Consider the following 23,398-nt stretch of genomic DNA (forward strand, 5'->3'; position numbering starts at 1 on the left):
CTGGAAAGGTAAACTTTGAGGTCCAGCTGAGATTTAGAAGATCCAAGGCGAATGCCCAAACCAGGGAGCAGGTAGAGCGCGATCAACCGACAGCCAGAGTCCAGAAGATTCCAAAGGTTGCAATGGAGACCGTGGCAGTGAGAAGGTCAAGAAGTGGCAAGAGAGAGGCTCTGAGGAGAGGACGCCCACACCTCCAGGCAGGGTCACCAGGTAAGCCATGCTCCCTGAGCGAGGTGGGAGAAGGCTGGCAAAGCCCCCCAGGGGAAGCCAGCATCCGGGCACTGCCAGGCAGGGCACCACCCGCAGGAGAGAAATTGAACTCCAAGGGCAATTTGATGAAAAAGGAGGAAGGCAATGAAGGGCGTGGGGGAGCAGGGGGGGTTGCAAAGAGGAAGAAAAAATAAGAAGCAAAACCAGGGATCTCACAGCCACTATAACCCCTGCCCCGGGCTGAGGCAGGAGGATCTCGAGTTCAAGGCCAAACTGGGCAGCGCAGCAAGGCTGTGTCTCAAAATAAAAAAATAAATAAATAAAGGGCAGGAGAGGTAGCCCCTGGGTTCAATCCCCAGTACCACCAAAACATAAATAAAGACAAGATTATTCTCTGAGCTCTTAGGAGAATCGGATACAACTCCTCCTGAGGGCAGGTTCCAGTGTCTCTCTTCTGCTTGGAAGGCGGAGAGAACTGGAGAGGAAATTACAGTCGCTTCCCAACCAGAGTGCCAGGTTAGGCTGCCCGTGGATAATCAGTGATTGGCCCGTCACCTGTGTGGTCCTCTGCACTCTTGGGACACCTCCTATAATGTCATTAGAAATTGTATCACATAAATCAAAACATGATATTACATATTTGATATGTTATATACCATATGATAGATACGTATATACTATAGGAGTTCAATATATCAACATTGTTAGAAATGACATTATCCTCATAGTGATACCCCCATTAGGTTATGTGATTAACTAGATTACCCAATTATCATTCAAAATGCAACAGAGAGAAGAGTTCAGTGCCCACACTGTAAAACCACAGGTTCAAGGGTGGGCCTTGGAGGTCCCAACTGGGTGATCTGATCAAGCATCGGTTCCCAGTTCCTAAAACAGAGACAAGAACGTCACACACTGCTGTGGTGGAGAGGAGCAGAGGTCCTAGGTTTCAGGAAATCCAGGGACAGTCATGCTGATCCAGTCTGCCTCTGGACAGAAACAAGGCCACCCAGCCACCGAGAAGCACCTGAGCAGTGAGCCAGCTGCCTGGAGGGAGATCTGAGGAGCAGGTGGAGTCCTCCCGAGTCCTCCTGAGCCAGCGGGCAACTTGATGTGCCGAGTCCTTCTGGAGCAAGCCAGGTTTTCTGGATAAGGGTGATCTACAGATAGCAGAAGCACAGAGAGATTCAGGAAAATCTCACCAGTGCAGGAAGGCTGGGGGTGGGGGGACCTCAGAAGACACACACATTTGCTTTTCATGGCCTAAAACAACTGTGATCAGATGAGTGCATCGGACACACAGAAACTCCTACTTTAGAGAAGAGTTAAGACATTATTAGAACTCCTTATTTGGGGCATAACTACTTTATTTCCTAACAATAAAAGGAAATAAGTTGAAGCTATTTGTTCAAATATCAGTGTCTTGTGAAATCGTTCTTGCCCTTGGGGAGGAGAATCTAAGAACTCGTCCCCTATCCATCACGCAGACATCCAGGAAAAGGACCTACGCAATCCCATGCTATTACTGACACCTCTCATTTATCCACCTTGAGGTTATCTATAAGATTGCCCCTTCAGCCCCCAAACTTCTGGGCCATTTCCTGCCACTGTTGAGAAATACCCAAATATTTTAACAGATTTAACAAAAAATCTGGTTCAAAAGTGTTTCCTACAAAAAATAGGTGCTGTCTTCCAAAGCCAGTGAAAGTTGAGTTAGTTTCTGTTCTTCTGATGACTCTCTCCCACCAGAAATTTGCATTTCAACAGAAACAGCTAACATCTTGGATTTCCCTCCACCACATTTACCCAGCAGAACTAAAACACTGCACATCTCACTTAATCAGCCCATACTTTCAAACACCCTACTCAAACAAACAGGAACTCTAGTACCTTGCAGATAACAGGAATTCCATAAATTGGCTTCTGATGGCTGAATGACTGACTGATGGGTACCCTGGACCCCTCTGCCTAGCTAGTGTCATTTCCTCTCTCCCCAGCAATGGTCTCCCCTCTGGCCACACTGGCCTCCTGGTTCCCAAAAACACTCAGAAGCACCCCTACCTCGGGGCCTTTGCACTTACGTTCTTAGGCTCAGAGGCCTTTCTTTATGATAAGGGTCACTCCCTAAGAAATCTTCCCACTGGAGGCAACACAGCATCCCCCAATCCATCCACACCTCTGCAGCTACCTACCACCCATCCATCCGTACTTTTCCTTCCTGTCACTTCTGATATTTGCATATTTAACTTGTTTATGTTTACTGTCAGTCTCTACCATATAAACTCCACGATGGAAAATCTTTGTTTTGCGTGTTTTACTTACTTTAGTAGCCACAGGACCTCGGCAGGTCATGGTTCATAGGGGATATCACTAATAGTGAATGACTATTGGAGAAGAAAACTCAGTGTCAGGGTGAAACAAATGAGAAATTAAATTTCCTTTTTCCTAGGACCTGTTCTGAGCATGTACACAGCCACTTCAATGCTATTGTGAAAGTGGACTTTCTTTCTTAGGTCATCAGGATGTCCCGTAAAGTATTTGAAACCCTAGGCCTTCAGTGATAAAGCTTGCTGATGCAACTTGATTATAACATAGCAGTACAAACTCAGGCACCAGTGATATACTTGAAATGTAACTACGTGCTTCGTTGCTAAAGGATTAGCTGGCAATATGTTGAAATAACCGGTTGCCCCTGATCTGATAAGGCCACAGTCCCGGTGACTAGCCTGCTTGATAAGAATGAGCATTGCACCCAGCTGGTCCCATTAGAAAGGCCCTCGGGCCATCTTCCTGCAAAAGCCCAAGGCATCAGTGCAAGAAGCTACCCTTGCACCTGCCAGGACTGGCTCCTGGAGAAGTATCCCTCCTCCCACTGGACAAGAAAGGACGCAGCTTCCCCGGGATCTGCCTGAACCCAGCCCTTATCTAGGGTGGAAAGAAATGTAACCCGTAACTGCCCTAGGAATGCCCACAACTTTCCAGCCTCTCCCAGTCTCGGGAAGACGGATTCGTTTTACTCTGAGAATCTACACGTCTATGCAAAAGTGTTCTTCTCTATCAGAACAGGAATTTGATTCATCTTTGCTTCTAGATCTAGAAAGTCAGCACTTCATCAAACTAATATACAGAAAGATAAGAACCACAGTTGCCAGGACCTCTAAATAACACCAACAAATATTTACTGAGTGTAAGACACTGTGCCAGCAGCCGCCTGGGGGGAGGATGCAATCTGAGCTATCCTGTCGAGATCTTAAAAGACAAAATCTCGGTATGAACAGCAGGACCCAGTCCTGCCCCCCTGATAACCAGTGGAACCTCAGGATAGGTTTCTGAGAGGACCCTAGCATTCCTGAGTGAAATAGTAAATAAGACTTTAAACTGTCAGATGAAGAGAGCCTGGGAAGTCAGAATACAGCTTTAAAAAAGAGAGAGATGACAGCAATAAAAGAATAAAATCATGGCATTTGCAGGTAAATAGATGGAGCTAGAAAAGATAATGCTAAGCGAAGTTAGCCAATCCCAAAAAACCAAATGCTGAATGTTTCCTCTAATATCAGGAGGCTGATTCATAGTGGGGTAGGGAGTGGGGAGCATGGGAGGAATAGACAAACTCTAGATAGGGCACAGGGGTAGGAAGGGAAGGGAGGGGGCAGGGGGTTAGAAATGATGGTGGAATGTGATGGTCATCATTATCCAAAGTACATGTATGAAGACACAAAATGGTGTGAGCATACTTTGTATACAGAGAGATGAAAAAAGTGCTCTATATGTGTAATAAGAATTGTAATGCATTCCACTGTCATATATAAATTATAAAATAATTTTTAAAAAAGAGAGATCAATCTACTGAGGACCCCAGAGACAGTCTAAAGCAAAGAGAGATAAGGTCTCAATCTCAAGTCCAGGAGAGTCTAGGAACGGTTCCTCTTCCTCTGTAAGGACACAGGTTTGTGTTTGGAGAAGAATATTTTGAGTGGGATGCCAGGTATTGTCACTTAAATTAATCTCCAGCTTCTGGAACTTTCTGAACCTCTCACTTCCTTCCTTTTAAGTCCTTGAATCCTAAAAGGGAGAGGGTCTTTTAATGAAATAAGACATTAAAGATATGCAAGGTCATGGGTATAATCAAGAAGCTTGGAGCTGGAATGTAGCTCAGTGGTAGAGTATGTGCTTACATGTTCATGTTCAAGGCACTGGGTTCAGTCTCCAACACCAGATGAGGAGGCGAAGGAGGAGGAAGAGGAAGAGGAGGAAGAGGAAGACAAGCAGGAGCTACATCTCTGTCTTGAATGAACACCATTCTGAGACTCTAGGAGGGCCAGGCTTGCACACATCCTGCTGTGCTTCAGGATGGAACCAAGCCTTGACCTCTTGAGTCATTACTATACACTTAAGTGGTGGGCAGGAGATGTGGTGTGAGAAAGGATGAAGGGATATCCAGGAGGGGAAATGGCCTCCCACTTCCATCAGAGACAGCTGTCTGGCGAAAGCAATGAACATTCTCCATCACCCTTGGGATGACAGCAATAAAAGAATAAAACCATGGCATTTGCAGGTAAATAGATGGAGCTAGAAAACTCCATCTATTTACCTGCAAATTGGGAGAACTCCAGATCAGAGGGTGGCGACTCCTGCCCGCCATCAGTTTCTAGAAGTAAGATTTTATTGAAACATGGCCACAGTCAGTTTTTCTCCTGTCTGAGATGCTCTTCTACTTCACAAGTTGAGAAGTTGTGTACAGACTCTATGGCCCTCAAAGCCAAATAGAGTCATTATCAGAAAGTTTGCCAAACCACTGGCTCAAACAGGAAAGAGATTCTGCTCACCCAATGTGCACTCTTTGTCGGAAAGCTAAAGAGATCCAGGGTTCTCCATCTTTCCCCTGCTGCCTACCCTCCCTGGTTGCAGCTCTTTTTCCCCCCTCAACTCTAGTCTCCATTTACATTAGCCTAGAGGAGAAGGCCATGTGCACCCACCTTGGGAATGGGTGACTCCAAGGACAAACACCACCTTTCACAGTCATGGAAGACACTGCGACAGATCTGAAGAAAAGTAGCTCCCCGTGCTCTTCTGTAAACACTGAGAGGTAGGTTTTCTTCCAAAGTCTCAAATGTCTTAGGGGTTTCATCAATAATCACAATAATCTTCATAAGATTGTATGTCTTTGAATGAAGTGTTCTTTTTAATATACAAATAACTAACATGGATTGAACGCTTACTGAAATTATCCCGTTGGATCCTCATGAGATCCCCGGGAGAAAATGACTTTCAATCCCCATTCTGCCCAAGAACAAACCAGTGGGGAAAGGAGTACTAGTCTGTTTTTTTGTTTTGTATTGTTTTATTTTTGTTACTAGAATGAAATACCTGAAGCCAGGTACTTCTGAAGAAAAGATGCTTAGCGCACAGTTGGAGGATGGAAGTCCAAGACTGGGCAGGCCCCCTGGCTGGGACTCTGATGTGGGCCTAATGGCAGATCAGAGTGGGAGAGATCACCTCGCCAGAGTAACTGGGTTCCACAATCCCCTCCGAAGGCACGCCTCCCATGGACCTAGAGACCTCCAAATAGGTGCCACCTCCTTTTCAAAGTTTCATCTCCCATTATTGCCACAGTGAGGACCAAGTGTCCAGCACCTGAAACCTTGGGGGAAATCCACATTCCAACCACAGCAGATGGTTTAATTAATTTGTCCTCGGTCACACTTGCAGTAAATGGACAGCAAGTTTTCAGTCCACTTCTGAGATATGAGATATGCTCCTGACCACTAGGTTATAGTATTAGTTGCCTCAAGAAAATGTGAAGGGTTGGGAGTGTAGCTCAGACCAGTCGAGCACTTGCCTGGCATGCACAAGGTTCTGGGTTCAATCCTCAGCACTGAAAACACACACACACACACACACACACATACACACATGAAAATGCAAAAACAAACTAAACCAAAAATCTAAGCAGAAATAATTGCTCATCTAGCACTCAATATTTAAGAATCTACTAAATGTTAATACCATATACTAATATGGAAGGACGATATTAGTTTTTATTTATACCAATTAATCTGATTTTTTAGATAAATATCTTCTATGAGACTTATTTTAAAAACTAAGTTTTTTCTCTTCTGGGTCTTTATTTGGTTGGAAAGCATTTCTCAGTTATTCCTACTAAACCCAAATATGTAGTACTATCATAAATGTAGTGATTTTCTTATTACATCTGAAGTAAAGACAGTAAAAGAAAGGCAGACAGCTCCAGTTTTTCCCCTTTATGTGATCCTATTTGTCGAGATACTTACAAAACTTTTAGAATTCCTAGGAATAGCACCCTAGTGTCTGCAATCTTTCAATTCTTGTACTTCAAGAATTCATCATTCTGCTAATTCATCAGAGGCTCCCAAATAGCAACTCCTCCTTTGTTCATGACTCAAAACATCAGTTAACAATACAACTCATTCACTATGTTTCAATTAACAACTTTGGACCAAAAAAAAAAAAAAAAAAGTCAATTAACTTTGGAAAGAAAGTTGCAAAAAATAGAATCAAACTCCTGAAAGATTAGGCTTCTGTCTGCATAATTTCCTCCAAAGAATGGAGCCTGAAAGTTGCAAATGATCCTACCATAAAATTTTCCTCCGATTTCAGTCAATATTATAGAACAGAAATACTATGTGGTGAAGGATTGAAAAGTATGTTTTAAAGATACAAACGGACAGAGACTTCCAGTTTTCACTTTGGCATGTAAGAAGCTTGGAAATCTGTACTCTATCCTAGGTAAAAAAGAGGAACAAACTGAAAATCAGTAACTCTACTTAAATCTGTCAGAGAAAGTAAGGTCATAGGGCAAACCTCTGCCCTGAGAATTGGAGAGACCAACCGGCAGACATAGAAATTTGCAACTCAGGAACCAGTGCTGTAGGCAAACTTGAACTATAATTGATGAATTGCTGGAAACTCAGTGTGGACCAGTCTAACAGTTAAGATTCCATATGACCCAATCAGAGAGGGTCTCTGTATTTTTGTAAGTTTTACCTCCAGGAAACTGACCAGGTCCACACGGTGAATCAGAGAAGATTGGATCCCCTTATACTTTCAGCAGGAAAACTGAAAAGGGAATCATTTTAAAATACACCAGTGCACTCAGCACTTATTTTTCTGACTTCAGGAGAAACTATCTTACTAGATCGTAACCCACTGGAGTTTGATCAGAACCTAAGCTGTCTCGGAGAAGGGATGCATCATGCTTTAAATCCCCCTAGTCTTTCCAACTTATTAGAACAGCAATACCTAATATCCAAATAAGACAAAGACATTCAACAAAAACTACAGACCAAGAATACAGATGCAAAAATTCTGGACAAAATGCCAGCAAATCAAATCCAATAATGTTTGAAAAGAATGATACACTAAGAACAAGTGGAATTTAAGGCGTCCAAGGTTGATTCAACATTCAAAATTGAAAAGAATCCATCCTATCAACACGTTAAAGAAAAATCATAGGATCATACCAACAGATGTAGAAAAAACATTTGGCAAACTCCAAGCAGTCAAGCTAAGAATATTCTTAGCAAACCAAGAATAGAGTTGAACTTCCTTAACTTCATAAAGAATCTCCTTCTAAGGCCCCATGTAGCACACCACCCGGCCGCTCTCGGCCGCTCTCGGCTGCTCTCGAACAATCTCGGACACTCTCGGACGCTCTCGGAAGCTCTCGGACGCTCTCGGCTGCTCTCGGACGTGGGACCTCGCGCACCTTGGCTTCCTCGCGGCCTCCTCGCTCGCTCGCCCTCCCGGAATTTCCGGAAGGAAATTCGCATTTCCGGAAGGACAACAGCTCGGTTTTACCGGAATCCGCCATCGTTTTCCCCGCCGGTTTCGGCTGATCTCGAGGCTCGGCAGGAATCCTCGCGTCCACCCTTCCCTCTAGCCATTCCCCGAGATCCGTTTCCCTCTCCTTCGCGGGCCTGCCTGCGCCGCACCCCGCGCGGTGGTCTGGGTCTGGTTCCTCCGTTTCCCGGGCGCCTCCCCCTGCCCCTCCGCTCCCCATCCCCCCGGGCCGCAGGCCTCCTCGCCATCACGGAGGCCTTCCCACTGGCCTGGGATGCGGGGTCGGCTCGCTCGGTCCGGGGGGTCGTGACCGGGGCCTAAGGAAGCATGGCGTCCGGCAGCACCGCGGCCAGTGAGGAGGAGCGCAGCCTCCGCGAGTGCGAGCTGTACGCGCAGAAGCACAACATCCAGGCCCTGCTCAAGGACTCCATCGTGCAGCTGTGCACGGCGCGGCCCGAGAGACCCGTGACGTTCCTCCGGGAATACTTTGAGAAGTTGGAGAAGGAGGAGGCCAGACTCACCCAGAGTCAGCAGACACCGGGCCCCTGCCCGGACGCCAAGGCGGAGGAGACCGCGCCCGCCCAGCCCCAGCCCGTGGTTAAGGGCCGGCGGCGCCGGGGCGCCATCAGCGCCGAAGTCTACACGGAGGAAGACGCTGTGTCTTTTGTTAGAAAGGTCATACCCAAAGATTTTAAGACAATAGCTGCTTTAGCCAAAGCCATTGAAAAGAACGTGCTGTTTTCACACCTGGATGAAAATGAGAAGAATGATATTTTTTACGCCATGTTTCCCGTCTCTTTTACCGCTGGAGAGACGGTTATTCAGCAGGGCGATGACGGGGATAACTTCTATGTGATCGATCAGGGAGAGATGGACGTCTACGTCAACAATGAATGGACCACCATCATCGGGGAAGGAGGGAGCTTTGGAGAACTTGCTCTGATTTATGGAACACCTAGAGCAGCCACTGTCAAAGCAAAGACAAACGTGAAACTGTGGGGGATTGACAGAAACAGCTATCGAAGAATCCTTATGGGGAGCACACTGAAAAAGCGCAAGATGTACGAAGAGTTCCTCAGTAAAGTGTCAATTTTAGAGTCTTTGGACAAGTGGGAACGGCTCACTGTAGCCGATGCCTTGGAACCCGTCCAGTTCGAAGACAGACAGAACATCATGGTGCAGGGAGAACCGGGAGACGAGTTCTTCATTATTTTGGAGGGGTCGGCTGCCGTGCTGCAACGTCGGTCAGAAAACGAAGATTTTGTTGAAGTGGGAAGATTGGGGCCTTCTGATTATTTTGGTGAAATTGCACTGCTGAAGAATCGTCCTCGTGCGGCCACGGTGGTTGCACGTGGCCCCTTGAAGTGTGTGAAGCTGGATCGACTTCGATTTGAACGTGTCCTTGGCCCATGTTCAGATATCCTCAAACGAAACATCCAGCAGTACAACATTTTCATGGCACTGTCTGTCTGAAACCTGCCTCCTTGTGCCTCCCTTTTCTCCTTTGCCTACTCATGCATCACTCTTGCTTAATTCTCTGTTTGAAGTGCCAAGTGGCCACTGGCGTCACACCTTCTTGTCTATTTATATGAAAAGTTGCATTTATTGCACCGTTCTCGATTTGGAGCATTCACTGAATGCTCACACACAAATAAATAGAGTTCTATAGACTTTGCTGTTACTGCTTCTCTGTGTAGTGCTATGTTCAAACTGGGCAGTGAGTGCCATGCTTTTTGGTGAGGGCAGATCCCAGCACCAATGAATTACCATAGAGTAATGATGTAACATGGCAAGATTTTTTTGTGTGACATAATTTTCCAGTCAACCATATTTAGACTGTGGCCAACTATGCTGTATTTCTTGATAGAATAAATGGTTTTTCATTCAGTGGCATGGATTAAGAAAAGCGGATATAGAAAAATTTTAGAATAAAAAGACATCTGCCTGTAATCAAAACGAGTTTAACGGTGAAACAACGCCCATTTTTGCTCATTATTAGATGGATATAGTTGGCTCAGACCCCACCCTTAACCTGAATTTTTGTTTGCCAAACTAATTTGCCTGGTTTTGTTTGTATCTTATTACTGTTTATTCTCCAACTCTGAAATAATTTTTAAGTGTGGCTATCTATACTAGCCCTTTAAGTTTGAAACCAAATGGTAGACTACAAATAGTGGCTTATGATTTAACTACAACTGCCTCAGCTCACAGATTTTTTTTATCCAGCTAGTGCCAAATACTGTTTCTGATGCTGAATTTAAAATAAGAATTTGAGATCTACACTTTTGGTTGTTAACTTAGAGCTTTTGATTAATATATGTTCTTCATTTGACTCCAGTATGATGTCCTATGTTCACTAGACTCTGATTCCAGGAGTTTGGATTTGCTGAGAGTAGACACAGATAGAGTAAATGTCACACAGAAAAATGAAGGTGATGTTGCTGAAGGGAAGAACCAGGTGGACAAACTGCATTGTCAAGAACTTTCCTCCAATAAGTTCACTGGGACATGAAGTTTAGGTATAAGTTTGGTACTTTGGTTTAACACTACCCCTCTCCTTTTTATGACAGCTAAAACTTACGATGAGGTGGAGTAAGTTAGGATGAGGTGGGATGTGTCTGTGTGTCTAAAAGTCCATCCATCCTGCTGGAAGACCTGCTTTCCTGCCTGTCCTGTATTTCTATGACAACCTTTTTTTTTTCAAGTCAACTTTGTGTTTTGAGCCTAACCTGTAACTCAGTATTTTCCTGCCTTATGTGTTATAATACTCCAAGAATACCTAACAATTTATTTTTATTATTTTTTAAACACAATTTCACAGTTCCATAGTGTAGGCACTTTTATTTTCATTATGATTTATGTATATTGTAGGGTAATATTTGGGAGTGACTGCAGCATTTTTCCGTCTGTGTGCAACTGGTTCTGATCAATAATCCTTTCTCCTAGTTTTTCCCAGGTAATTTTAATTGGACATGATAGATTTTTCACAGATTTTAGGTTGTTACCCACTTTGGGATATAAATCTGGGAAAGAAATTTTATTTACATGTTAGTGTGGGATAAAAAGCCACTTTGTTACAAGTTTTTTAATTTCCAAAATCTACATTAAATGAGGGTTTTCTGCTCTGTACTTTGTGTTTAGCTATTTTTTTAATACCTAAAGAATTAAAAATTTTAAAAATATGTTCTTATTAGCTTTAAAAAAAGAACATCTACAGCTAACATCATTTAAAAAAAATTATAGCTAACATCAAGCTTATGGTGAGAAACTTGCAGCTTTCCCATTAAGATCAGAAACAAGAATGTCCCCACTTATCCCTTCTTTTCAACATTTTACTGGAAGTCCTAGCTAATGCGATATGACAAGAAAAAGAAATAAATGATATACAGATTGGGAAGGAAGAAATAAAACTGTCTTTGTTCATAGATAACAAGATTGAACAAGACTCACAATAAGCCTCCTGAAACTAATAAGCAATTACAAGAAAGACTGTTGGATACAAGATTAATATAAAATACCAAATAACTTTCCTAAATATTAGCAATGAACAAATAGAATTTGAAATTAAAAATGCACTTACATCGTTTAAACTTACATCAGAACCCAAAAAAATGAAATACTTGGGTATAATTTAAAACATATGTACAAGATATATATAAAGAAAACTAAAGAACTTTGATTAAAAATATTTTAAAATAAATAATAGAGAAGTAATTTGTATGTATGGATATTATTATAATATTTTAAAATGCCAGTTCTTTCCAGCTTAACCTATGTATTCAATTAAATTCCAATCAGTTCCCTAGCATGATATTTTGTGGCTAATGACAAACCAATTTTAAAGTTTATATAGATGGACAAAAGACTCAGAATAGCTGAATTAATGTTAAGGAAGATCCAAGGTAGAATAATAACACTAACTTCAAGACTTACTATTAAAATGCAGTATAATAAATGGTATCTATGAACAAATAGACAAATCAATGAAGAAAACATAAAGCCCAGAAACATTCACATAAATTTTATCAATTGATCTTTGACAAAGATTCAAAATCCATTAGTTATGCTTCTTAATATATGCCTACATGAAAACTTAGGTCCATATAAAAATCCACAAATGGATATGTATAGGAACTTTATTTTTAATGCTAAAGCTTAAAGCAACCCAAATGTCCTTCAGAAGTTCAATGGATAAACTTTGGTACACCCAGTCAATGAAATATTCAATACTACAAAAAAATGAACTTTCAAACCATGAAAACGTATTTTACTAAGTAAAAGAAACCAATCTGAAAAGGGTGTATACTATATGATTCCAACTATATGACATTCTGGAAGACAAAACTGTGGAGATGATGAAAATATTAGTAGCTTCCAGGGACAAAAGGGGAAAGACAGATAGGCAGAACACACAAGATTTTTAGAGCAGAGAAACTGTTCAGTACAATACAATAGCAAATACTTGTCACTATACATGTATCAAAGCCCATAGAATGTACAGCATCAAGAGCAAAACCTCACAAACTATGGACTTGAAATGATAATGATGTGTCAATGAAAGTTCATTAGTCGTAACAAACATACCATTCTGGCATGAGACATTGATGACAGGAAGGCCATGCATGTGTGGAAACAAGGCACCCTGCACTTTCTACTCAATTTTCTGTGAACCTAAAAAGGGTTAACATATATGAACTACAAGTATATAAGGAGATCTTTAAGGAAAACCAAAAATCCTCATCCATGTTAGCATCCAGTGGACAGGTGATGTGTTTTGATGGTCAGAAAGCACACTGCCCCCCACCACCATTACCACATTTGAGGCCTGGTTCTGTGCATGTTCTGAATATTGGTTAAAACTGGAGGGAAACAAACCAATGTCACTTGCTATGAATTTGGTCCATTTAGTTGTTGGAAATCTTATAGTTCTCAAGAGATTTCCTATTGCTCTTTTGCCACTGAGCTTGAGGTTAGACACATAAGACCAAAAGTCACGTCTGGCTAATGGTCATTACAGAGGCCACTCTGCTGGCAAAACACTTCTCACTCTGAGGTTCTCTCTGGGAAGAAAGTCACTCATTTCAGAGTTCTGTGTCTACCGTGGGAACTCTGGCCAGAAATGAAACATCACCTCCAGGAGAAAACCAGATTCAGAATATCCTAAAAGCAGGAAACCTTAGTCCATTCTGGTCATTTCTTCTCAAATCTAGTGTTTGTTGAAGACCAAAGTGCTTTCTACAAGAGAAACAATGACAATGTAGACTAAATTTGTGGTACCAGATCCTCAGAAACACAGCAGGCGTGTTCTGCAGCTGAAGACCAGGATAACCACGTGCAGAAGGTGCCTTCCCTGTCTTGTTACTGCAAAGGGAAGCTTAAAACAGTAGAAAGAGGATGGAATTGGGAGTCAGGAAAATAGTATCAGTCTTTGTTCTGAGCTGCTGAAGAGCTAATCCATATTGGCTTCCTTATTTGCAAATATAATATTTGCCCTTTCTACTACACAAAACTATTGCAAAAACAATATAATGTAAATAAAAAGACTGTGAGGAAACACAAATGTAGTAGGCATGTCCTACTTAGGTTTATCCAAGATGGCCTCACACACAATAATGATAGGTTGGTGATATTAGCCAGAGCACATTCACATCCTCAGGAGTGCCTCCTTTAGAGACTCTCCGCCTTCCCCAAATATCCCAGGAACTGCCTCAACCACATTCCCTCTCCCTCCTGCTCTCATCTTACCCATCACCGTATGACCTCTGAGCACGCTATTCATAACCTCAAGGCTGGAATCCCAGTGGCTTGCAGGTCTCTGTAATGACCATTAGCCAGACAATGATCTCCCGTCCATGCATAATGGAGAAGGCTGGAAAAGAAGCTTCCTCCCCGACCCTTCGGAGATCCCATATTGAATACTTTTTAATACTTGCAGTGCTCCCAGATGGCTGCACAGCCCAGGGGGCAATTGTAACGATAGAAACTTTAGTCTAAAATTTTTTTAATGAAGACCACAGAGTGGCAAGACGAGGGCGGCACTGGTGAGCCAGTGCACTATGCATGTTTCAACTCTTCCTAAAGAAAGCCTGCCGATTCTGCACTCCACTGTCTTTTACACACACCCTGTAGATACACTCCTGGGACAGAATTTCCCAGAACCATGTGAGTATTGCTACAGTAGATAGGAGGCCAGGAACTTCTATCCCACATACCCACTTTGGTGGCCACAGGTCCTGGGTGTGCCAGAGAAACAGGGTGTTTGCTTCATGGAGACCAAGCAATTTGTCCCATTTGTCCCAGTGGCTGCTGACAGGTATAGGGAGGGGCCCTGCCCTTCCCTACACACTTGTACAGGTTTTCTCCTTCACTGTCCTCCAAGAACAGGCACATCTTTTTTATTGATTTTATTTTATAAATACATGACAGTAGAATGCATTGCAATTCTTATTACACATATGGAGCACAATTTTTCATATCTACATATATAAAGTGTGTTCACGCCAATTCATGCCTTCATACATGTACTTTGGATAATGACGTCCATTACATTCCACCATCATTGCTAACCCCCTGTCCCCTCCCTTCCCCTCCCACCCCTCTGCCCTATCTAGAGTTCGTCTATTCCTCCATACTCCCCCTCCCTCCCCCATTATGGGTCAGTCACCTTATATCAGAGAAAACATTCGGCATTTGTTTTTTGGGGATTGGCTAACTTCACTTAGCATTACTTTCTCCAGCGCCATCCATTTACCTGCAAATGCCATGATTTTATTCTCTTTCATTACTAAGTAATATTCCATTGTGTATATATACCACATTTTTAATCCATTCATCTATTGAGGGGCATCTAGTTTGATTCCATAGTTTACCTATTATGAATTGTGCTGCTATAAACATTGATGTGGCTGTGTCCCTGTAGTATGCTGTTACATCTTAAGACTTTAAGGCTAGAAGAAAATATAGAGATCATCCGATTCAAATTTGAGCCTGAATCCTAAAAATGTTAAACGGTTTCCCCAAGATCACACGGTTCCTCTCTGGCAGAAGTAGAGAAATTGCAATAAGAAGTTTGAATTGAGAAAATGAAAAGAGACTCTATAATCATCATGACCTTGATTGCAAATATTCTTTAAGCACTTACTATGATATTTCATAAAATCAAAGACTATCATGAGAAGATTCACCATTATTTTGTGAACCACCAAGACAGAAAATGCTACTAATTGAATCATGACATTGTGGATCATCTTTCAGAGATATTAATTTGTGAGTCTCAGGATCAAGGAAAAATAGCAGGAACCCAGTACACTATGTACCTAAACATATGTAATTCTCAAAACAAAACTTCTGAGACAGGTAATAGTATTTGAACAATTTTTTCAGGTGAAGAAATAAAGGCTTAAGATTTGCATAAGTGGCTGAGCCCAGTCAGATGCAAGCCTGTCTATCCAGGACCTGAGTCTGTAACTGCCACACATTCTGAGGCTTATAAATATCTTAGAAGTTCAGGAAAGAGGCCATGGAATAGGATCCAAGTCACTCTGGAAGATTCCAGCACTTACCTCTCACACCTGGTGGTTTCATTACCTGAGGACAAATGTCAGGAGAGCGGCAGTGACCTCTCCACCCTTGCTGTGTGCAACAAAGAGCTTCTCCTCACTTCTGCCCTGTTATCCACAAGCAGCTCCTGGAGTATAGAACGCAACTCAGGATGGACCTGCTGCCTTCCTCTTGGAAGCGTATAATATTCTGAGAAACAGTCGTATTTTCTGGATTTTATAGGTTCAGTATTTTATTTTTTCTTTTAGTGTTTAAAATTTTTATGATTAATTTTTTTTGCATTTTTTATTATTTCATTTTAGTTATACATAGTATTAGTATTCATTTGGACCTAATTATACCAGCATGGAATATAATTTACTCTAATTTAGTCCCCACTACTTCCCATTTCCTCCCCTCCAGCTTCCCCCTGTTCCTTTTCCTCTCTCTATTCATTTTTCTTCTATTTACTTATATATATAAATATTTTTTAAAATTAGTATTTTATGGATATATATAGAGGTGAGATTCGTTGTGGTATATTCATGGGAAAGTTTGGTCAGATTCATCTCACTATCCTTCCCTTTTTCTATAATTAAAGTTTAAAAAATTCAGACTACTATATGGATAATGGTCAGTGGTTATTAAACCTTTGCTATTTACCCAAGCTCTAATTTTGCTTAAGATCTTATGCAGGTTGAGAATTCCTTACCTCAAATGTTTCAGATTTTGGATTTTTTTTTTTTAATTTTGGAGTAATTGCATATTAATGAGATATTTTGAGAAACAGAAATTCAAACACAAAATTTAGCAGGAAATTCCTTTGTGCTTCCTAGGCACCTTAGACACATAGCCTGAAGTAATTTCATACAACATTTTTAGCGTACCTGCACTTTGACTGCAATCAGTTCCGTGAGGTCGGGAGTGAAAATTTCCACTTGTAATGTCTTGTCAGTGTTCAAAAAAATCTTGGATTTTGGAGCATCTCAGATTAGAGATGCTTAACCTCTACCTTAAAAATGTCTCAGTCCTAAAAATACACCTAAAAGAAACCGAATGTGCGGCGGAGAGGGTACATAGAAGAAAATGCTTGATCAAAATCTTGCAGGGCAATTAGCTCAGTGTCCAGAGGAGATGAAGAAAAACTATGCAAAACAAAAAACAAGAAAGTCTTTAGGAAGACCAGGAAACTGAAAGTGGCATTGTGGCTTGCCTAAGCACTAGACCTCACACGGCAAGTGGCCTTTTTCTCCAGGTACTCACCTTTTAACCCAGGAACTCTGTGAGCCCTTTCACTGTTTTCATGTGCCTTCTCGAAATGTCATAGACTCGGCTCAAGTGCTCATGCAGAGAATGAGTGGCTGATCCTGCCACACCTGCAGTGTTCCCTGGGCAGTCCTGAGTGTGCTCATGTCCTCACACACCTGCTCAGAAAGCAAATGGATCAGGCTTCATGCACGTCTCTCGCACGGTCAAGGAGAACTCAAGGCCTAGTGTGTCTATCAAAAACAAATCCAAGGATGGCCTACGTCTGTAATCCCAGAGGCTCAGGAAGCTAAGGCAAGAGGATAGCAAGTTCAAAGCCAGCCTTATCAAGTTAACAAGGCCCTTTCTTAAAATAAAAAAAAATAATAATAAGGGCTGTGGCTGTGGCTCAGAGGTAGTGCACCTGCCTGGCATGTGTGAGGCACTGGGTTCAATTCTCAGCACCACATAAAAATAAATAAATAAAATAAAGGCCTATCAACAACTAAAAAAATTTTTTTAAATAAATAAATAACAATAGAAATAAAAAGGGCTGGGGATGTGGCTCAGTGATTAAGCACCCCTGGGTTCAGTCCCCATTTAAAAAAATAATTGAGAGAAGGGAAGTGTAGCATTTGCATAAGGGCTAAAAAAAATAAAATAAAATCATCTAACTGGACTCAAAAAGACAGGAACAGTGGTGCATATCTGTAATTCCAGCAGCTCAGAAGGCTGAGGCAGGAGTATCACAAATTCAAGGCCAGCCTCAGAAACTTAGCAAGACCTTGTCACAAAAATTTTTAAAAAGGGAACTGGGAATGTAGCTCAGTGGCAGAATGCTCTTGGGTTCAATCCCAAGTACAGAAAGGGAGGGAGGGAGGAAGGGGAGAGATGGGAAGGAAAAGAAAAAGAGAAAACAGAAAGGAGACTGATCTTATTAGCAAAGTTAAGGCAGCAGAATCTTTGATTTTTCATCGAGGTAGGGGTGATTGTACTGATGCCCCAAGCAGCCTGGGGAAAAAAAGAATGAGAAACGTAAAACAGACTCAGAAAGAGTGAGAATTTGCTAAAAAGTTGACAGAGTCACAGTCCCTTGTGTTGGCTGAAGAATGAAAGCAAAATTTGGCTGAAAATTTGATGCTGAATTTTTCAAATGGACACTCAGTTCATAGAACCCTGGACATATTGGTCTTCCTAAAAATATTTTTTAAATATTAAATAGGTATATTGTTGAATGGACATGTTGAGAACATTTAACCTTATTTCATACAGACTCATAATTCTTCTCTCCAAATCACTTTTTCCCAAAAATGAGAAATATATATATATATATAATAATATATTAAAGTTGCTGGCTTCAATGCCCTTTTCAATTTCAATTTAGGATGTAGATTTGATACCCTGGAATATTCACGTTGGCACATCTCCCATTCATCTATTTGGAAAATCAAATGATATCTGACGGAAGCCAGGCCATCCATCGATAGATGCTCTAAAATACAAAGTTGATGAGAAGGGTGGAGTTTGCAAATGGAAGTAATTAAACTCATTAGTCAAAAGCAGAGAAAGAGAAAACCCAGCCAATAGTTCATTAGGATAGGAAAGGATTTTCTTAATGGAAGGATATCATGAAACTGACGGTGTAAAATGGAATTAATTTTCATATCGTAAGGGATAATATCCTAGTCAATGCAGAAGTTGCTTTCAAATCCTTGGTCATGGTTGGGTTTGTAGTTCAGTGGTAGAGCACTTGCCTAGCATGTGTGAGGCACTGGGTTCAATCCTCAGCACCATATAAAAATAAATAAAATAAAGGTATTATGTTCATCTACAACTAAAAAAAAAATTAAATCTTTGGTCATGTCACCATATGTAGCATCCTAAATATTTTCCCACTGTGAATTTCTTCATCATGCTGAACTCCTGACAGGTGTCTATAGGCTATGTGGTATAGGAACAAGTCTTTCCTCTGGACTGGTAAAGGTTATAGAATGTTCTAGAAGTGCACTGATTCGGGTTCAAAAACCAAATCTTCACTCTTGTCCTTTGAAGTCCTCCTGTTCCTTTGGAGAATCAGATTTGCCCTTTGCCTGAATCAGCCCACGCTGGGCTAATGAGCTCGCCAGAACAGTTGCCAACAGAAAACGCCTATGATAAGCAGGCATTTCTCATTCCATCGGGTTAATTTATTTCCTTTGTTCACTCAGTTCTCCTCAGAGCAATCATCCCAGGCTCCTTGCTGCAAAAACTGCCAAGTCACGAGAGGCAAGTCATGAAAAGTTGGATGCCTGACTTTCTGGTTTTAGGGGTGTGTTTGTTTGTTTGCTGCAGCAGGAAAGACAAGGTAGAGACGTTCATCTCTCTGGACCCCCAGCTCCTGGGCCGAGAACCCTCCAGCCTTGTCCAGTTCTCCTCTTACAATGGCACTTGTTTTCCCAGGCACTTTTGGATCAGGAGGCCTGGGAAGGCAAAGAAAGAGTGTGATGTGCATGCACAGAAGACACACAAGCCCCAAATCCAGCTTCTGTGAGGACTGCAGCCTGCTGCACAGTGGGAAGCGAGAGACACAAGGCTGTCCACGTAACAGATGCAAGTTTCCCGTGCTCCAGTTCAGCTGGGGACATGGGCTGTAAAGCAGAGATAAATCACATGGAACTTGCTGTCATCTCTCTACCTTCCTGCTAAACCCTTCGACACCGCCGCCGCTTGACTGGCTGGAGTCGCTCTAGTTTTTAAATGAAGCCTGGAAACCGGGATTGGCAGCACTGCCTAATTTTTAGCTAATACCTTTGTGGATTCTGCGTTCGCATCTGGCCAGTGCCATCGTGCTGGGTATGATTATCATCGGCTGCTGCTCTTTCCCAAGCAGGAAGCTGGAGTCCTGTAACCGACAGCTCAAACAGAGGCTCGTTCCAAGCACAACAGCACATCACAGCCAGAGAAGGGTCTGCGGTGCGGGACTTCTCCCAAGGCATAAAAAAAGAGAGAGAGAGGAGAGAGAGAGAGAGAAATGTGTTAACTGTGCTAACAGTGCCAAGTAATATGCTTCGTTAAAAATTTAATCACCTACAAGTGCAAAACAAGTGCAAAGCAATCATGTTGTAATTAGCACAGCAATTAACACCTCCCTTTTCGATAGCACATGCATCCTAGGAAGGGCAGGATTGCAAGTGTTTATGCTGCTGACAGGCTCGGTTCCTATAGAGAGGGCGGGAAAATGCTTAAATTGAATTTTTTGGTTTCTGGCATTGGGGCTGTTATGTGTCCATGAAACCTCAGAACCAGCTGCCATTTTGGTTTTGTGCAAAAGTTGTTCTGCTGTGTGGTGCAACTAACCAACTTCCCATTGTATGTGTTCTCAAAAGCTTCTCTTTATCATCACCTTCCTGTTCCTAACACTGAACTATAAATAAGTCAGTATTGAGACCATGAACACAATTTGCATGCTGAATGGCGCCTCCTTTAGAAAAGAAAATTGTTTTTCTTGTCCATCTTGTACTTTATCAGAAACAAACTAAAAGAAAAAAGAAGAAGAAGAAAAGGAAAGAAAGAAAAGAAAAAAAACCTCAATACCAGGATGAAGAACTACTCATAAAAGTGCCCTAAACCTATGCTTTGTATCATTTTGGAAAACTTCTTCTCTTCCCCCAAGAACAGTCTAGTTTTGGTCAGCTTTCTCACCACTGTGACTCAAATACCTGACAAGAACAATTTTAAAGAGGAAAAGTTTATTTGGGGGCTCATGGTTTCAGAGGTCTTAATCCATCGATGGCCAACTCCACTCCTCAGGGGCAGAGGCAAGATGAAAGAGTGTGGCATGGCTCAGGACATTATTTCACCAAGAAGCAGGAAAAGACTAAGCTCAGCTCACCAAATATATACCCCAAGGGCATGCCCCCAATGACCTACCTCCTCCAGCCACATCCTACCTGCCTACAGTTGCTGCTCAATTAATTCCCATCAGGGGATTAAGATGCTGATTGGGTTAAAGCTCTCACAACCCAATCATTTCACCACTAAGCCTTCTTGCATTGTCTCACACGTGAGATTTCGGAGGACACTTCACATCTAACCAATAACAAGTCTTAAGTACTAAGTAAAAGAGAATAGGGAAGAAAGGTGAACAATCTCTCCTTCCTAACCACCCTCACGTCAATCCCAAATCCAGTATCAGCCCCAGATAGAATGTGGCATTGAGATTGTCTGGCATTGCCTGGCACGGAACAAGTCAGCATATACTACTTACTAACTTGAGATCATCTCAAGAAGTAGAGATTTGTGGATGAAATCACTGAGAAGATAGAGCGAGTGGTCTTCAGTTCTCCTTTGGAGAAAGAAATCAAAATATCTTTGGGGATCAAAGTGTAGCTCAGAGGTAGGTTGTGTGCTTTGGCATGCATGAGGCCCAGGGTTCAATCAGCAGCAAATACATACATATGTAAATAAGGTATCTTTACCTTTGCAGTCTGTCTCATGTGTTTACCCTAGGCCAAGGGCAACTCATCAGAGGGTGCCCTCTGAGATGTCTCTTATTGGAATCTCATTCCAAGGCCTTAATGTCCTTGGCAGAGGATGTTAGATTAGAATGAGTCACTATGAGGATGGAATCTATTTGGTAACTCTATAACTGTAAATGTGTTTAAAGGGGTTTTATCAGGAAATTTAAAAATAAATAAATAAAAAAGTTTATGAAACATGGGGCTTGAGAATTCAAGAATCAGTGTGAAGGAAAACAAACTAAATCTTGAGTATGACTTTGTTTTATTCTTATGGACCACTGATAATGGATCGAATGCGTTCTAAGAGGCAAGCAAGAATTTGGGGTGTGACATTGGGGCACAGAGAAGCAGCGGCCTTAGCCTTCCATCTCTAGAGGTGGCTTTTAACAGCACTAAGATGCGAGGGGCGAGAAGCCAGCGTCAGCAGGCACGGCTGACATTCCAGCACTGAGCCCTCTGTAGAAAGCTGAGAAAAGAAACCTCCATGAGTAGAAGACACACTTTATAAGTGGGACAGACTGTCGCGCACAGAAAAAATCACACTGAAAGCCTTAGGAGGAAGAAAAATGAAACCCTGTCTCAAACACCAAGCGGACAAATGCCTCATTATGATAACAAGCCACAAATGAAGGGTACAGTGCTCGTTGAAATAGACAGTTCCCATAGCCATTATCTTATTTTTGTAAAAAAATCATCTTTCAATACTGAAGTTCTTTAAATGTTGCTGTCATTTGTAAAACTGGTATTTTTTAGTCTGCTGTATTGTAGCCTTAATCGAAAGTCCCGGATGATATGTCCCTGCATTTGCATTTTTTTCTAATAAATATTTTATCTCTGCTGCTCAATTTTTATTTTTTGTCTTATCAGAAAGTCTTAAATGCCAGAAAGTCGAAAATCAAGTAATCATGCAACTTTAATAACTTCTCATCGTACATATTTGCTAGTTCATTCGTTCACTTAAGGAGGAGTACCTACTATGTATTAGGCACTGATCTAGGACTAGGCACTACTGACAGTATTAAAACAGACTAACAATAACAACAAAGAATAAGGAGCCCAAGGCGCCCCCTTCCTCAGAAGCTTTTTGTCCACTATCACCTTCCCAGTAGTTTACGTAGAACCTAGCAAGCCTTCGAAATCTGTAAAATAAATGAATGAATCAATCAATCAGTCATTAACCAAGTTCACCCTTAGCTGAGAGTCTAGAAGTCAAGTCAGTACATCTCCAACTCTATTTGTATTTTATTTAGAGACAGGGTCCCACTGAGTGGATTAACCCCTCAATGTTGCTCAGGCTGGCTTGGAACTCGAGATCCTCCTGCCTCAGCCTCCCAAGACACTGGGATTATAATCGTGCACCACAGTGCCTGTCCCCCCCCCCCCATCTTCTAAAGTGATCAGAAGCCAAAGAAAGAGACACATGAAGTGTTAGAGAAATGGTAAGGGGGGAATAAAATTAGGAAGACAGAAACAATAGCTATTTCAGTTTATAGGAGCACGGTGTCCCTCAAGGGGAATAGTGTCAGAATATTGCTGGGGAGGTAAGTGGAGGCAAGCCACAGAAGAATCTGCCAAAGGAAATCAGGCACCGGTAAAAGGAGCTGAATCGGGCCTCGAGGTATACAACAGATTAGACGAGAAGAAGGTGGCAGCAAGGAGATCAGCGAAGGAGCTGTTGGGATTTCCAGGCAAAAAGTTAAACTGTACTTTAGCTGGGAAATGGCAGCACAGATGAGAAGGGGGCGAAAGCAAGAAAGGGGTGAATTTCTAGCAGAAACCGACAAGCGAGAGCCCGGCCTTGCCACACAGCACATTGACGCTTCAGGGCCTGGTGGCTGGTTCTACTTACAGGAATTAGAACTCAGAAAACAGCCAAATGCTCTCCTGGACATAATACTGTTGAAGGGTCGGCTGTACGTTTTGTGGCAAATGAGAAGCAACTGGAAATGTCAAAATGAAGGTCAAGGGGAAATGTCAGAAGTGGATAGAGAAAAAGGGAGGGAGGGAGAAAAGGAAAGAAGAAAGAAAGAGAGAGAGAGAAGAAAGAAAGAGAGAGAAAGAAAGAAAGAGGGAGGGAGGGGAGAGGT

General features: G+C 42.1%; 1 protein-coding gene and 1 long non-coding RNA gene across 2 annotated transcripts; both read left to right on the top strand.

Annotated features, from left to right (window-relative positions):
* The first annotated feature begins 8,355 nt into the window (after positions 1–8,355).
* On the top strand, positions 8,356–9,552 carry LOC107149414 (cAMP-dependent protein kinase type I-alpha regulatory subunit-like). Its single transcript, XM_048799707.1, has one exon. It carries the CDS (start codon positions 8,356–8,358, stop codon positions 9,499–9,501), a length of 1,146 nt encoding a protein of 381 aa, XP_048655664.1. The 3' UTR covers positions 9,502–9,552.
* Positions 9,553–9,723: 171 nt separating this feature from the next.
* On the top strand, positions 9,724–19,297 carry LOC125615542. The gene is made up of 3 exons (XR_007346150.1): positions 9,724–9,830; positions 17,792–17,797; positions 19,286–19,297. It is a non-coding gene; the product is annotated as an uncharacterized LOC125615542 (long non-coding RNA).
* The last annotated feature ends 4,101 nt before the right edge of the window (positions 19,298–23,398 follow it).

This window comes from Marmota marmota, unplaced genomic scaffold (assembly GCF_001458135.2).
Source record: "Marmota marmota marmota unplaced genomic scaffold, marMar, whole genome shotgun sequence".
Lineage (NCBI taxonomy): Eukaryota > Metazoa > Chordata > Mammalia > Rodentia > Sciuridae > Marmota > Marmota marmota.

What these genes read in the sequence shown, in the direction of transcription:
- LOC107149414 (XM_048799707.1), top strand. Translation starts at nt 8,356, where the DNA reads ATGGCGTCCGGCAGCACCGCGGCCAGTGAGGAGGAGCGCAGCCTCCGC.